Raw genomic sequence first — 15,206 nt, 5'->3', positions numbered from 1 at the left:
TTAGAAAAAGAAAAGAGCATTATTCCCAAGTAATAGACTGCATAGAAAAAAAAGTTTCAAAGTGTCAATTAATTTATTCGTCAAACAAGAGAGTTCAGATAATCTTGCTATTTTAGTACAGATTTTATAGGTTTACATTAGATCAACTAAGTATTCACATCTGGGTTTTCCCCAAAAAAAGACCTCATGGACATCTGACTGACATCTTTTCAGAATACGGACTACATACCATTGCCTAGAAACACAGTGAAATTTTTTCACACTGTGTTGCACTGTTCAACTGCTCTTCATCCAGCCAAATTATACCATCCACTTTTCACAAATCTGACAAAAGTACATTGAGATGTCTCAGCAGACAGTGATAAATCTGCCCCCTCAATCACTAGTGATAAAAAAAAAAACAGGTTCCTGGGATGCCAACCTTTTATAGTCCAATATGAATAAGAAATTTACTGTAGTTTCTAGACACTTCTAGCATTTCAAAACCTTCTGGCATTCTGAAAGCTTTCTATCTAGTTTGGGAGGGGGGAATCAAGCTTCACACAAGTGAAAAATGATTGAAAAAAAAACCAGCACACAAGGAATAGAACAGACCATCACCTATTTCAGAAGGTTTAGCAACATTGGGGTTAGAGTATTTCCTCAGAACGTGTGGAACCAAAATTCATGTGTTTCCTTAGAGGTTAAACCAGGGGATAAAACTAATCCCAGGCAGATTCCCTGCTCATTTATATTTAGCTATTCCAACAAAAGTCTTTCTCCCTTATTCTTGAAGTAGGGAGACATCCGTATAAGCTCATAATTGTTGCGGTTTAACCCCAACTGGCATTAGACTGGTAGGAACCCCAAGGTCTCCATACCAAACTCCTGCTCAATGCAGAGCCAACTTAAAAGTCAGATCAGGTTGCTCAGAGCTTTGTTCAGTCAAGTGCTGCTTTCACAGTAAGCACTCACCGAGTCATCCAGAGAGAGGACGACACCTTATCCAGCCTAGCCAAGCAAGGATGGGGCAATACGTTCCAATGCCTGACCACTCTCACTGCAAAACAGCTAATTCCTAATAGCTAATCTAATTTCTCTTGCTGTTAACTTATGGCCATTACTCCTTGCCCTTTCTCTGTGCATCTCCAAAGCGACTGTTTTCTTTACAGCTACTCATTAGGTAGCTGAAGACAACAGAAAGATCTCCCCTCACCACTACCTTTGCCTAGTCCTCAAGGCTAAAGAAACCGAGCTGCCTTACTTGCTCATGTGCTCTAGTCCCCTAAATGCCTTGGTCGTACTCTGATGGAATGACTCCAGTTTGTCAATGCCTTTCTTGTACTAGGTGGCCCTAAACTGGATCCAGATGCAGCTCCACTATTCAGACTAGTACCGGTTATGATAAAATTGTATTATGTGACATTTGCAATACCCCCTTGAAAATTTCAAAATTTTCTTAAGATGTAACATCCTCTACTGCAACCCAATCCACTGACATTAAAACCAAATCTGCAACTTTGCACTTAATGAAAAAAATACGTAGTGTGAAGGAGTCCAAGCAGTTAAGAAATTGGGGCTAAATTTGTCAGATGTCTTTGGCTGATGAAAATTACACTGCTTTGAAATGTGTTTCATCATTTCTTTTAAGAAATGTGAAAACAAATAGTTTCAACATTTGTAATAAGTGTAACTCGGGACAACTTTTATAGAAGCCAAGGAGACAAAAGACGGCAGGTTCATAGCACTGGGCAGGGAGAAGAGAAACACCTTCATTCAGAAGAGTGGTTGAGGGACACGTAATACTGGGGGTTCAGAGCACTCTGCTGCCTACAAACCCTTGAGCTCATAATGTGCAGACAGTGCCTTTCACACAGTGACATCACTCTGATTTTCTCCTGCTCACGTGGTTCCTGTTAATGGGCTGAAGTATTTATCGAGTCAGACAGAAGGCCATCATAACTACCTGATAAGGGCATTCTAATTGAGACATCTTTGAAGATCTTTACTCCCATCTGACTAACAAACTATTTTGAAAAACAATGTAATTTCTAAATTAAACAGTGACAATAGGAGTGATAACAAGGTAATCCATAGCAGGATGCCCTGCAGCATAGCAGTCAGTCAGCTTTCTTTCCTACAAGCTGAAATACACCTGCTCAAATCTCCTAAGAAAGAATCAGTGAACAGGTCCTAGACATCCCCAGTAAATCCATCCACTAAGAAGGGGATTACTCAGTCTATAATGGAACAAAAGATCTTTCAGTGATTTTGAGAATCTCTTCAAAGTCCCCCAAAAGCATACAATCCATTTTGGGTTGAATGAGTCATTATCTTCAAATCATGATAATTTATTTTTTTTCCATTTCATCAGCAAAACAAAACAATACAAAAATATTTTGGATTTATATCAACAGCTTGAATTCTTAATTTTTTGGTATCAAGACGAAAGAATCAGTTACACAGTTCTAGTACAAACAGTATTGGCTGTTCATACAGAAACATGGGTGTGTGTGTGTAACACCTCTTTCCATCCATTCCTACTTATCAAAGCTCCTAAGATCACCTGGAGACTGAGCTGTCTTCACCCTTTGAGGCATTCTGAAACACCTCCACCCGCAGACGTGCTCCACTGACCCGCTACGCTGCAAGACAGCTGTCTCTGTATGTCTTTTCCATACTGACAGTGCACACACAGAATTTGCTGTGAATTATAACCTTAGATGTAAGTTAACTCTCATGAAAATTCATCCTTGAACTTCCTGAAGAAAAACTGAAGAAAAACAAAAGAAAAAAACCTTACCACGTGGATCCTGAGAGACCAGCAATGTAAGTCGCACAGTCTAAAACTCCTGATTCATAAAGTGCTTTCATGACTCCAGCAAACCCTACCATGGCACGAAATCCACCTCCTGAACCCAGTATCGCTATCACTGGTACCTGCGTAGATGAGAAGAATAGCGTATGACCACATCAATTCTGGTAAAGACTTAAAAGTAGTAAATAAACATTGTTCACTGATCACTGGCCAAACATACCAGTCTTGTGCAATTAATAGGTCACCATCCAGAGATCCTCACAGCAGAGAAGAAAGCTGTGCTTTCCCGAACTTGTGCATAGAAGTTCTAACAAGCCAAAAAGAAGGTAATCTGCAGTCTTTTAGTGGCACATGTATAAGAGAATGGCAAAATACTTTAATAAAGCGCTTTGAAATACGACTTTTAAACACAGTACGTTAGAATGCAACATGGGTGATCCCACCCATGAATTTACCTGTTCTCTTGGGCCAAGAGTGATGTACAATATTTGTATGTCATTTACTTAGTCCCTTCTGCTTCACAAAGAGCTGGATGGCAGGATTACTTTTGGACTGCAGCACAGGAGGAGGGCAGAGCCGATCACAAGCAAGGGAAGCCAGGAACTAGCTGGCAGCATGAGAGGTTCTGCCAAGGTAGAAAACTTGCTTCCTTCCAGCTTCCTATTTATCTTCTACCTAGGGACCATTAGCAACCAGGAGGTGCAAACAGATGGCATGTAACAAAGCACCCGGCATACAGGGATATAAAGGGAAGCTAATGTGCCTAATTCCCATGCAGGCAAGAAGGAAGATGTGACTGATGCAACACAAGGGCAGAAGAAAGCAGGAATTCCCAGGAGAGGGGGAGCTGCAAGCTTGCTGCTTCTGGCAGTGAGAGAAATCCCCCCTTCCACCTGCAGCCCTTCACCTCAGTTCAGAGCCCTGGTGACAGAAGAGGAACAAATGCTGTCAGGGAGGATTTTGGACCAGGTTATCACAGTTTACTGGATAAGAAACAGTGATATAAAATGACACATGACAGTAGCTGACGACTCCCTCTTCTATGGGACCCAGGCCAACCGGCCAGTCAGACTGATTGTTTAAGGGGGGTCTGCTGCTTGCCCAGACTCCAAGTGCATGAAGACATGGAGAAATGGCTGAGTCTCACCTGGTCTTCTAGATGCTACTCCTTGCTGCTCATCCCTGTGGGCAACAGTGATACGAGCAAGGGAGACCCTGGGTAGATGAGAGGTGCTTTGCCCTTTCTTGGAACAAGAATGAGGGGCACAGGCAGCTGAGACTGTAGCCTGTGAACTTGATCTTTCTAGTCCAGAAGAGGAATGGCTCAAGAAGATGCTGTCATGCTCAGGTGGTGTCACTAGTGAGACTCCTGGCTTCTTGACCATGAAGCCTTGCTTGCTGATGAAGATGGTCCATGCGAATATGAAGAATCCAGCTGATCAACAAAGTGAGGAACACCTTCATGAACACACTTGCTAATGAGGAAGACTTCACACTAACTTCACCAACAGGGTAAGTGAACAAAGGGCGCAAATGTTGCAAATGCATGGGACAATGTTCGTAGTGAGACCTGCATGTTTCTGCTCAAAAGGAGGAGTGTTCAGAGGCTTACCTCAAATGTCTCTATATTAATGCACAGAGACATCAAACAAAAAAAAAATTGGAAGTTCAAGTGCAGTCACCAAGTCTATGATACAAGCAGAACACCACAGATGTGGTGGGACAGCACGCATGCCTGGCCATGCCATGCCATGGATGGGTAGAGGCTGGGAAGACAGGAGGGGGGAAAAGGGTGCAAGGGGGCTGTGCTCTACAAGAAAGCAGCTCCTTGATTGCAGAAAATATCGGGATGCAAACAGAGACACATCTTTTGGGAGCTTCTGGGTCAAGATCTGAAAGAAAGTAACACTAGGGATGTTGTGGCAGTTTGATTCAGACAGATAACCAAGGGGATGAAGTGGGGTAAGACTTTCTCTAAAAACCAGAAGTCTCCTCATCTGGCTGTGGTCCTCACAGGGTGGGGATTTTAATCCCCTACTGAAAGGTCAGCATTGTGTAAGCCATCGAGGAAGTTTGTAGGCAGCCTTGGTGACAATTTCCTAATGCAAATGCTGGAGGGGCTGATCAATGCTGTACCTCACCTGCTGTACACTAACAGAACCAGGGGCAAATGTGGCCACTGAGAGCTGCTTGGGCTGCAGTCCTCCCAAAGTAACTGAGTTCAGATCAGACCAAGGCTGGGAAATGAACATTAGAGTTATGACTCTGAAACTCACTAAACTCTGGATTGTTCTGGGACTTGCTAGGCAGAATCCCCCTAATTTTCTCTGATGGCAGTAAACTGAGTGTTGGCAATAGCCTTCCTTCCAGAGACCACCAGGACAAGCCAACCTCCAGAGGTCCCTTCTAACCAGTATCTCTATGCCTCTGTTCTATCGTACTTTTTATTCACTGCTGTTTGCTAATAGCGCACAATATCTGCGCAGACTCCTCCATTCTAGGTTCCTTACAGGCACAGAAAGGTAATGTCTGATTTTTCTGATTCTTCAGGTCAAGTAGTAAAATACATATATATAAACACACACACACACACACACAGATAGTCAAATGCTGTAATTAAGATCCTCCTTAGCTTCCTGCCTACTGAAATAATGTATAGAATTCCAGGTTCAGTTCACTCAAGCAGATTTGTGGCACTGCTTCAGACCTTGAAATCTAATCAAAAGGTCTACAACTAGGTGAATAAACGACGTCAGGTCTCAGCATTACTAAGGACCTGCCCCATGATGCCCTGTTACTTAGAACTCTGTTTCCCTGGTATCTGAAGAATTAGAACTTGTTTGAAGAAATCATCGCTTTTAGCAAAATTTCTAAATGAAAACACACTCAGAATTTATTTATCCATAATTCAAACCAGAGAAGATATTGAATTCAGTTATTAAATAAACTATTTCGTTACAAGACCACAGAAATTTTTAAGACAATCCAAACACCAGCTTTAATCCAAATTGTATCTTTGTAACAGAGCCAAAAGCAGTAAAAATTACTACTGAGAAAGAGAAGAGAGACAAATAATATTTTGGCCAAGAGTTTAAAAACACATTTTGTAATAAAAACATCTGATATTACTACATAGCATGAAGACAGTCTCAAATTTACAACTACCTTGCAAAAACTACAGGAGAGAGAAGAATATAGGTGCACCTATACACCTACTCACCTATCAAGAGATAGCGAAGGGAGCAAAAGCAGACCCAATAACAAATGACACCATATTGAAAATAGATGTACAGGGGTTTTATACTTCTTTCCTTCTTACTTCCCAGCCTTCCCAGCCTGCCTTCAAAGTGGTTCCCCTCCACGACATAATTTCCCCAAGTATTTAAAAAGAAGACAAAATAAAATAGAAATTCATTTGCTACCATCATCAAGTATTTTAGGCTAAGGAAAGGTCCTATCTGGTTCCCAGTTTCTGAGATGTAGAAGAATTTTCCACTGTTCCATGGTGATAGGGTAGCAACCTCTTGGTTGTTACCAAGCATAAAAGGAATTACACAGTTGTGCCGAAAGCCCCTGTTTGATCAAATGGATAAGTCGTCAAAAAATTCACTGAAACATAATTCAAGGTGCCAATAGATGGGATTAGCTATAAGAAAAGGAATCACATGACTACTGAAGTTCAGTTTCCTTCTGCAGACTCCACACTCTAAGCAACGCAACTCCATGCAGACTGAAAATGCAGTCACATGGAAATGACCATGCACAATGACCAAGTAAGTTGAGACATTTCTCGAGGCTTCCATTCCTCAAAACCTGCTTATTCTTGATGCAGTAAGATTATCTGATTATCTTCTTCATAAGTGTTAAGCTTTAGTAATAGAAACCACAGGTATTTACTGGCATCAGCATTCATGATGCACCTCCAGAGATAGCTATCTATCAAAAAAATGACAAAACAAAGGTAATGATTTAGGACATGCCTGTTTTGTTAAGCCAACACCCCAATAACGGAGCAGTTGCTTTGTACAGAACAACCGTATTACTAATCACAAATTTAATCATGTACGTTAGGCTTTGAAAGCTCTTTATAACCACTACCTAATTAACCTACACAGACAAATCCAAACAGGATGAAGACAGTGGTCTGCAGGTGCAAGCCTGGAAAAAGTATGCAAGAACACTTCCAAAGCACCACTATTCAACAAATCTATTCATCAGTTAGGTGGCATGAGCACAAGGGAAAATCTGAGTTTTCTTCAGGATCCAGAGAAATCCAGAAGGAGGATCAATAAAGAATGTCAAGAAGAGTCACTGGTATCCTGACTGCAAATGCTTCCTGTACACTTAATCTTCACAGGCATTCTGGGAATCATAGGTTCCTGTACTGGGGGAGGGTGGGTATACTGAGAGGTAGGGGGATGTATAGTACCTCTTAATTTCCACTTGATAGCAAAGTATGAAGAGCTGCAATCACTACTTTATTTCTATAAATGAAATTCAAATAAAGAGTTCTAGAGCAGAGAGCAGCAGCTTAAGTTAAGCTTCCCACAGTAAATGAAGTTTTTAAATGATGAAAAAATAACTGAAGAGAAGCACCTACTAGACATTTACATTCATTTATTTCAGCCAGCTGAATACAAGCTGACTTGTAGGCATAAGTCAGGTGATGAAGCCTGAGTCCTTTCCTGCTTTGCAGAGTAAGGTAGAGTACGTTTCCAAGCAGTTAGGTTTGTCAAAGCAGCTTTTTAGCTGAAAACTGGTTTCCAACACATTTAAGGGCAAAAAACAGTAAAATTTGAAGTTACATAAACCCATCTTACAAGCTGCCCTCTAGGATAAACAGGGCAGGGGCAGGGGGGAGTAGCTGCAGAGTACAAAGGGAAAAGAACCAAGAAGCCATCTCACAATCAGGAAAGAATGGAGACTAGGTAGGATCCCAAGGCACGCACACTTCTCCACGCACCCAGGCTGGGGCTGACACACTCCACACTCAGGCACTCTGAACCCCAAGTCCTTTGTGCATAACCAGTAAAACCATGGCAGAGGTACCAAACCCATTCAGGCAGATGAGTAAACTCAGATCAAAAGGGTAGAGTGACTCAGAAGAAAGTGATGTGGTGAGTCAATGGCAAAAATGTGAATTGGATTTGAAAGTCCTGGAGAAAAAAGCCCGTTGCTCCCATCCCTGGCCACAATGCCATGCTCAATTCTATATGGTTGAGCCCACTTTGAACAACCAAAAGGCCATGCCAGCATGGATTTCTTTTTCCTATGGCTGGTCTGCATGGCACAGTGCTGAGGGACTGAAGCTAGCTTTGAACAAACTAGCTTAGACATCACCAAACACCACTGAACAGGATTTAACAACACTAATGAAGTGTTTTGTCAATACATCTGTACTGTTTCTAGGATCCACGGGGCACTGTACGATGTGGACAAACTCAGCACCACACAGTTCCACTTCAATCAATAGGCGCCTCATCTCAAGTGCTGACTGCTTAATCACCAAACTGGGCACGAAAATGGAAAGGATTTGGGAAAGAAGATATTTTTTCAGAAAAACAAGCTTTGGACACAGCCACTCAATCATATTTTCCAGTAATCTGGCAAAAAAAAAAACAAAACCCAAAACCCAAAAAAAACCTGAAATCTATTAAATCTTGTTTTGGCAATGAGTGGAGCAGATGTTTTGAACTAAATGCCCTGGAAACATAGTGCACAAAATCTGGACAAGAATACCTGTGGTGGTTTGCTATGAGGTACAGAGATGATTATTAGTTTTTTTGTCTTCAAATCCAGTCTTAGAGAAGACACTTTCTTTAATTGATTACAGTGTTTCTAGAAAATAGTTTAAAGGAACAAAAATTAACAAAATAAATGGAGCAAAACCACAGGTACAAGAAATCTCATCCTCTGCGTTTTCAGAATGTGCCTCAAGATAAAGGAAATTTGGAAGTACTCACTTCCCCATCCAGAGTTGTATAATTACTTCACTGGTATTACAGTCTTACAGCATTCCTGCAAGGCACATATATTGCTATTCACAGATGAAGAAACTTAGGTGAACTTTGAGTAAGTGACTTGTTTAAGATTAAACAATGACTCGGAGGCAGCTAAGAACGCTCATTATGTCTCCTGACTTCTGATGCTATGTTAAGACTACAGACATCCTATAAATCCTCCTGCTTCTTCCATCTGTAGCAATAAAAGTTAAAATGACATGCTGAAAGGACAAAACTATATTTTAATTTGACAAAAAGGTTTTTCTCATCGCTCGAAGCAGCTAAAAATTCTGATAAGTCAGCTTGGAAATACACACTTGGCGTATGAAAACCGGGAGGATCACATTACCTCAGTCCTTCCTAGGGCTGATAAGCCTACAATTAAAAATTACTGTCTGGTCTTGGAAGATGTAATTTAACTGATAAAATTTCAGTATTTGAGACAGCGAGGAATAAGAAGGGAAGATGATGTCAAAAAGAATACGAAATCTACCTAGCATTTACAATAATTCATGCATACATCCCACCTGCACAGAACTGATACTTCAGGCATTGACTATCACTCCAGTTCTAACTGGATCTTGGCAGAGTATCTGCATCCTTTCTGACAAAGATACTCTGCTGCAGAAGGTCAGACCAATGTCACGCTCACAAATAGCTGTTCTGGTAAGATTTGCATGCATTAAGATTAAAATAACTGAACCGAAATTTAAAAAACCTTGAAAATGTTCCTTCACAATATGCACAATTCATATCACTACAAATAAAATATGTACGATGCGTGTCAAATTCTTTCATCTTCTTCAGAAAGCTCACACAAGCACATTTTATTATGCAACAGGGTTTAAAAGTATACAACAGTAACACATTTACCACCTGCTTAAAAAACTTCACAGAAACTAAAAAGTAATTCTTCATTGTTGGTTCCAGTTTCACAAAAGACTGTCACATTTTGCTTATACTAAAAATGCGCAAAAGGAACGTTCATTGCTTGACACGCACACCCCACAGGCACAGTCTTCCTGCCACAAGAACAAGAAAAGAAGCATAACAAGGGAGGGGAAAAGCAAGTTAGAAAGAGGAGGATGGAAAAGCTACTACAAAACAAGTGGATCTGTACCAAGTTTACCCTTAATTAACTCAAAATAACGCTGTGTTTTATGAAATCACCATAAAGATCAGCAGGGTTTGGCACCCTTCCTCACTTTGATGTGACCCAAACCACAATCAGTCCATCTAGATCTGCTGGCTTAACTTTCTGACTGAGCACCAGCGAGTCAATGAAAGCTGCAGTTTCCCACATTCTCTAAGCAATAAATTTCATCATCCTAATCCTATAAAATGGGCTAAAGGAAAAGAAGAAAGGAAAGAAAGAAAATAATTTCTAAGATGACTTTAACATTAAAACATCTCACTCCTTGCCTAATCTTTTAGACATGAAGGCCACACAGCCAAGGCCACTTAAAGAGCACAGGCTGGATATCAAGCATGCAAGGGCAGATTCTGCAGTTCAGCGCGTGCCCAGAGCCACCGCATGCTTCTTCTGCAGCAGGTATTTCACACACCCTTTAGGCATTTTTCAGATGACGATCTCAACTCAGAAGCAACACCTCAAAGCAGCATGGAATTCAAAAGCAGAGCAAAATGAAAAGCATGGATTTATCTCCTTTGCCCAATTTTAACCTAGGCACAGCCTGCTAAGGATTAAAACAATAAAGAACCCGATAAAAGTCACAGCAGTTTGTTCAGGCGCCAGTGGAAATGAAAAGCTGTGATTTCTATCCTATGATGGCATATAGTATAGTCCTCTTACACATACTGGGCATATCTTATTTAAGTGCAGCTTTATTTTGGCACAGGAATTTGTCTCCTTAAACTTTAATCTATAAATTTAGAGCAAAGAAAAATTGTTCTCCTGCCTAAATACTGTATGCACATAGAGGAAAAAGAGATCTTACTGGTTCTCTCACCGGTCTTTACATTGAACCCTTCTACCTCATATGTCTCATTCATTCTTTTGAGAGACAAATGCAGGACTCCAAAGGTGATACTAATCTAGATGTCAATTCTCCAAACTTACATCACGGGAAGTGGTCAAGTTCTTGCTGTTTTCCTCTCCTAGAAATGTTTTCATACTGTGCATGATATTATCTTTTCGCTGCTGCCGAAATTTCTTTTCCTCATCACACAGAGCCATGCTGAACCGGAGATCAGTTGAAGAGCTGTGTAGCAAAACAGACAGGCTTTAACAAAAGGCTTAATTCAAAAGAGAATTAAAAATACCACCTAGGGAAATGAGCGGGAGTAAGAGTAAATTCCTCATTAACTTAAATAAGATGAAATAAAATAAAATAACATAAAATAATGATTGTTCATGCAACATTGTATCTGCTGATTCCATGGAGTGACAGATGCAAGGAACAATGGCACACTGCATCTTTAAGACATGCATTTTATACAGAACCCTCATTCTTCACATACTAGTGAAAACCAATCACAAAATACACAGCTTCTAGTGTTATATTACATGGTCTTAAAATCCTCTAAATTAAAATATAGCAAGTGAGTTCACCACTCACATACAATTATAAATTTAGTCTATAAATTTGAATTTTCTGCTTATCCACTGAACAAAGACCTGTAATGAAAAATTTTCTTACATTCTCACTAACATACACTGTTCTTAAGTTACAGGTTCAAGTTAAGGGAGAAGAGGGTAATTTTGACTCTGTATCCATTCAGTCTTATGATCAAAACCCATACGGATCTCAGCACAAACGGTACTGGCTGGCCACAGGAAAACATCTCAATCTTTTTCTCTAGCTTCTTCCCCCACATCCTCTGATCAAAAAGTACACAAGGTTGCATAAAGACCTCAATACTGTACTTAAATAAAAGCTACAATTTCAGCTCCCACTTCTCATCTCATGGATATGAGACAAACAATTTGAACTGTCATCTCTTTTGGACTAGTTAACTCACCGAGCCTGTACGTCATTCAAAGCGTTTGAACTATAGTAGTTTCCAGCAGCACTGCCTCTAGCAGAGAGCAGCAAGAAGAGTGTACAAGCTCGTCCCAGTATCTGCATCGTTGAAATTTCCATATTTACAAAAATGAGTTATTTGTGATTGTGATTCACAAAATATTTATTTGTGAATGCTTTGACACGTTAGTTGCAAGGCAGCATTTTTAAGAGTCCTTTATGAAAAAATAAATGGTGAAATGGATCTATTTAAGCACAGATAGTAATTCCTCGGGTTTTCAAAAAACTATTATGTAAAATAATAATGGGATTAAGTAAAAGGGGGGAAAAGATGACCTACAAGTAATGTTCCATGAAGGTATATATGACACCGTGAACAAGAGGTCCACGCAGAATCCAAAATCCACGTGGCCATTCAAGAATAACAGAGCAGAACTTGATCAGATCCTTTTGTTTAACATATTTCAAAGCCTACTGCCTAAGAGCAACAAGACATAGCCAAGCACCTTCAGTTCACTTAATCTCAAAGATATGAAATACTTGTAATGTACGAGCCCTGGAAGACTTAGGGGTGGTCTCAAGGACCACCCAAATATGCATCTTTACTAGTACAAAGCGATGAGCAGAAATTATCCCGGGGGGATATTTGTCAGCCTCCGGAGTCATTATGAAAGAGTTCTACATTTGCAGTTACAGTGCTCAGCAATGCTACTTATAGTTACAGACAGAAAAAGACCCATTAAATGCCTTGTTCTCAGTTACTCATTTTTAGACTTAAAAGACATTTTTCTGATAATACTTCAAAGTAATTTTTGGTCTTTCGCCTAGATAGGCTAAGAAAGAGGGAGAAAGACAGAGAGGAGAGAAAAAAAACAAAGGTAGGAAACCGCTTAGCTTTACACATGGTGAAAACCTGAGATCCTCCACCTTTGACTTCAGCACTGCATTGTATTAACGTTCAAATACATTTCAGGGGCAGCTTTGTAACGAGCATCCATATATGCTGGAAGTTAACATGAGATGCAAAGTTACCGCAGAAGGTAAAATAATGAGGATAACAGCTGGACCTGATGTCTATGAGTTTATCAGAGAAAAGGCCCTTGAAAAGGAAAACACTTAACGTGAACCAGGAAGATAAACTCATACATGATGGCCTTGTCCCAGCAAACATTTGGTAAGGGCACACCTTTAGTCCAAGTAATGGTGCTTAAGTCCATGATAGAATTACAATGTGAAAATAACCCTCAATTTTACAATTCCCTGACTTTTCAGTACTTGGTATTTCTATGTTAGAACAAGGAATATTTGTACTTTACCTGAGATGTTTTTAAGAAAATTCTAACAAACAGAGTAAAATAAAAAATACCTTTGCTGCTAATACATTTTCCAACTTTTTTTTAAAAAAAAAGGGATACTTACCATACTTCAAGAGACAATTCTAAAGTCATTTCTGTGACCTAAACAAGAAGTATTTAAATATGGTTACACCACTTACAGAGGGAAAAACCCACAAGCACACCTCAAACAAAAAAAATATCTGATGGCAATAGTTCAAGTATTTTTTTTTAAAAAGGAGGATATTTCTGAAATTCATGAATGAGTTTCTACGGAATATATTTTTTTAAAAGCATACAATGTGATTCTAAAATACACCACTTTCACTGAAAATGCTGCTAGGTGCTGCTAGGTCCTGACTTTCATTCATCAGATCCCATGGTCTTGGCTTTCTTCCACTGACAATCACTGTTTTACAGTGCTATTCATCTTTGGCCTGAAGGGATCAAATTGTCTTCATACACTTATGACCTTTTGTTTCTACTGCCAGCCACAGTCTATCTGCCACTTGCTTCCCAGTTCACTGAGTAAACTTCATGCTCAACTTGTATCTGAAAAAAAGACTTGTAAAGGAATGACTGCTCTGTGTCCCACAAGAGCCACCAAGCGCTTTCCACCGTTAAATATGCTTAAATTATCAATTCATGGAAGAGTGATGGTTTACAAGTTTCTGAAAGATACAAGTAAATTAATAAATGTCACTACATAATGATTTCACTTAGACACATAGAACTACCTGACCCATAAGCTACAGGCTGGTCTCCTCTGCCTTTCATAGAGCACTGAAAAGGGGTTGCCTGCAGGCAAGAGGTTAAAAAATGGTGGTTAATGCACAAATTGCATGTTAGGCAAAATCCAAGAGTATGAGGTTGCTAGAACTGAGACAGAATGGACAAGCATTTTCACCTCCCCGAGCTCCCTCACATGCTATGGCCATTGACACACTGGTACAGCCCTGTAGGACCATAACACTCAGCAGTGTCTTGTTTCACTCTGCCTCTAGCTATAGACGGATTATCTTCCCCGTTTGCGGTATGTGAGCACTACAGACAGAGCTAGGACACCTCAGACTGAATATCTGCTTGACACATACAGAGTACTTAAGGATAAAGAAGCCCAAAGCTGCCTCTGGCCTCCCACATCTCGCATACCTGCTGACGGGCCAGGTAAGACCTGGCACTCCACTCCTGCCCTCTGAAATGGGAATTGTAAATGAGGCAGCATATTAACAGGGTGGTGGCAGAAAGAAAAGGCAAAGAAATAACAAAGAGAGAACATGAAGAAACAGAGTGAAGAGCAATTTACGGAAATACTTCAAAGACAGGGTTGCAATTACATTATTCCAGCACCTGATATTACTAATTTAGAAAGCACTTCAGAAACCATGCAGTGATCCAATGGTTGAAAAAAAGTACACACACAGTATTAAATAAAGCCTTGAATTGAAATGTTCCAATGGGGGAATAGCATGCCACTTTCTATACCATATACAGACTGCCTCAGAAATCTCAGGAATACAGGTTGTGTATAAAATTGTCTATACAAGGCTCAACCTGACTTGATGTTCCCTTACTATTTGCTTGAAAATTTCAAAGTGTATTTGGCTTTTTTCACTTTTTTGCCCCCTATGTTCTCTACCAGTTTTGCTGAGTGCTGATGAGAAGTTAAAGCATATCTGTAATGTGATGAGGCCTTATATTATTGGCATGAGCTTTGTAAACTATGTTTTCAAAATTTATTCATCAGCTCTTTCTCACTACCTCACCTCATGCCTAGCAGAACCAAGCATCTGCAGTCAGCCCACACTCCAGAAGTCCAAGAGTTACAGAAGCACTTAAAGAGAAATAAATATGCAGGAACTTTAAAAAAAAGAAAAAAGAAAAAAATAGGAGGGTATCAAAATTCCAGCTGCCCTAAGGCTATGCCTAATCAAACACTGAATCTTATATATGAGACTCTCCAGTTTCCAGTAAATAGGCCTTGACCAGTTATTTGCTGTAACCACACTTCTAAAGTTATATCACATGGAGAACAGCAGAGCAGTCAAATCAAGACCTCTGATCATATAATAAGCCATAGCCCAAAACA

At 40.0% G+C, this 15,206-nt stretch overlaps 1 protein-coding gene across 2 annotated transcripts in view; it reads right to left on the bottom strand.

Annotated features, from left to right (window-relative positions):
- Positions 1–15,206, bottom strand: part of PLA2G4A (phospholipase A2 group IVA) — an 86,057-nt gene that overhangs the window by 26,463 nt on the left and 44,388 nt on the right. For both annotated transcript variants that reach the window (XM_056355907.1, XM_056355908.1), the window contains 3 exons: positions 13,203–13,240; positions 10,880–11,021; positions 2,783–2,919 (listed from right to left, as the gene is read on the bottom strand). In XM_056355907.1, the coding sequence (XP_056211882.1) occupies positions 2,783–2,919; positions 10,880–11,021; positions 13,203–13,240 (317 nt within the window). The remainder of the gene's footprint in view (positions 1–2,782; positions 2,920–10,879; positions 11,022–13,202; positions 13,241–15,206) is intronic.

This window comes from Falco biarmicus, chromosome 11 (genome assembly GCF_023638135.1).
Source record: "Falco biarmicus isolate bFalBia1 chromosome 11, bFalBia1.pri, whole genome shotgun sequence".
In the NCBI taxonomy this organism is placed as follows: Eukaryota; Metazoa; Chordata; class Aves; order Falconiformes; family Falconidae; genus Falco; species Falco biarmicus.
The sequence above is the reverse complement of the archived record's forward strand: the minus strand, read 5'-3'. Positions and strand labels throughout refer to the sequence as shown.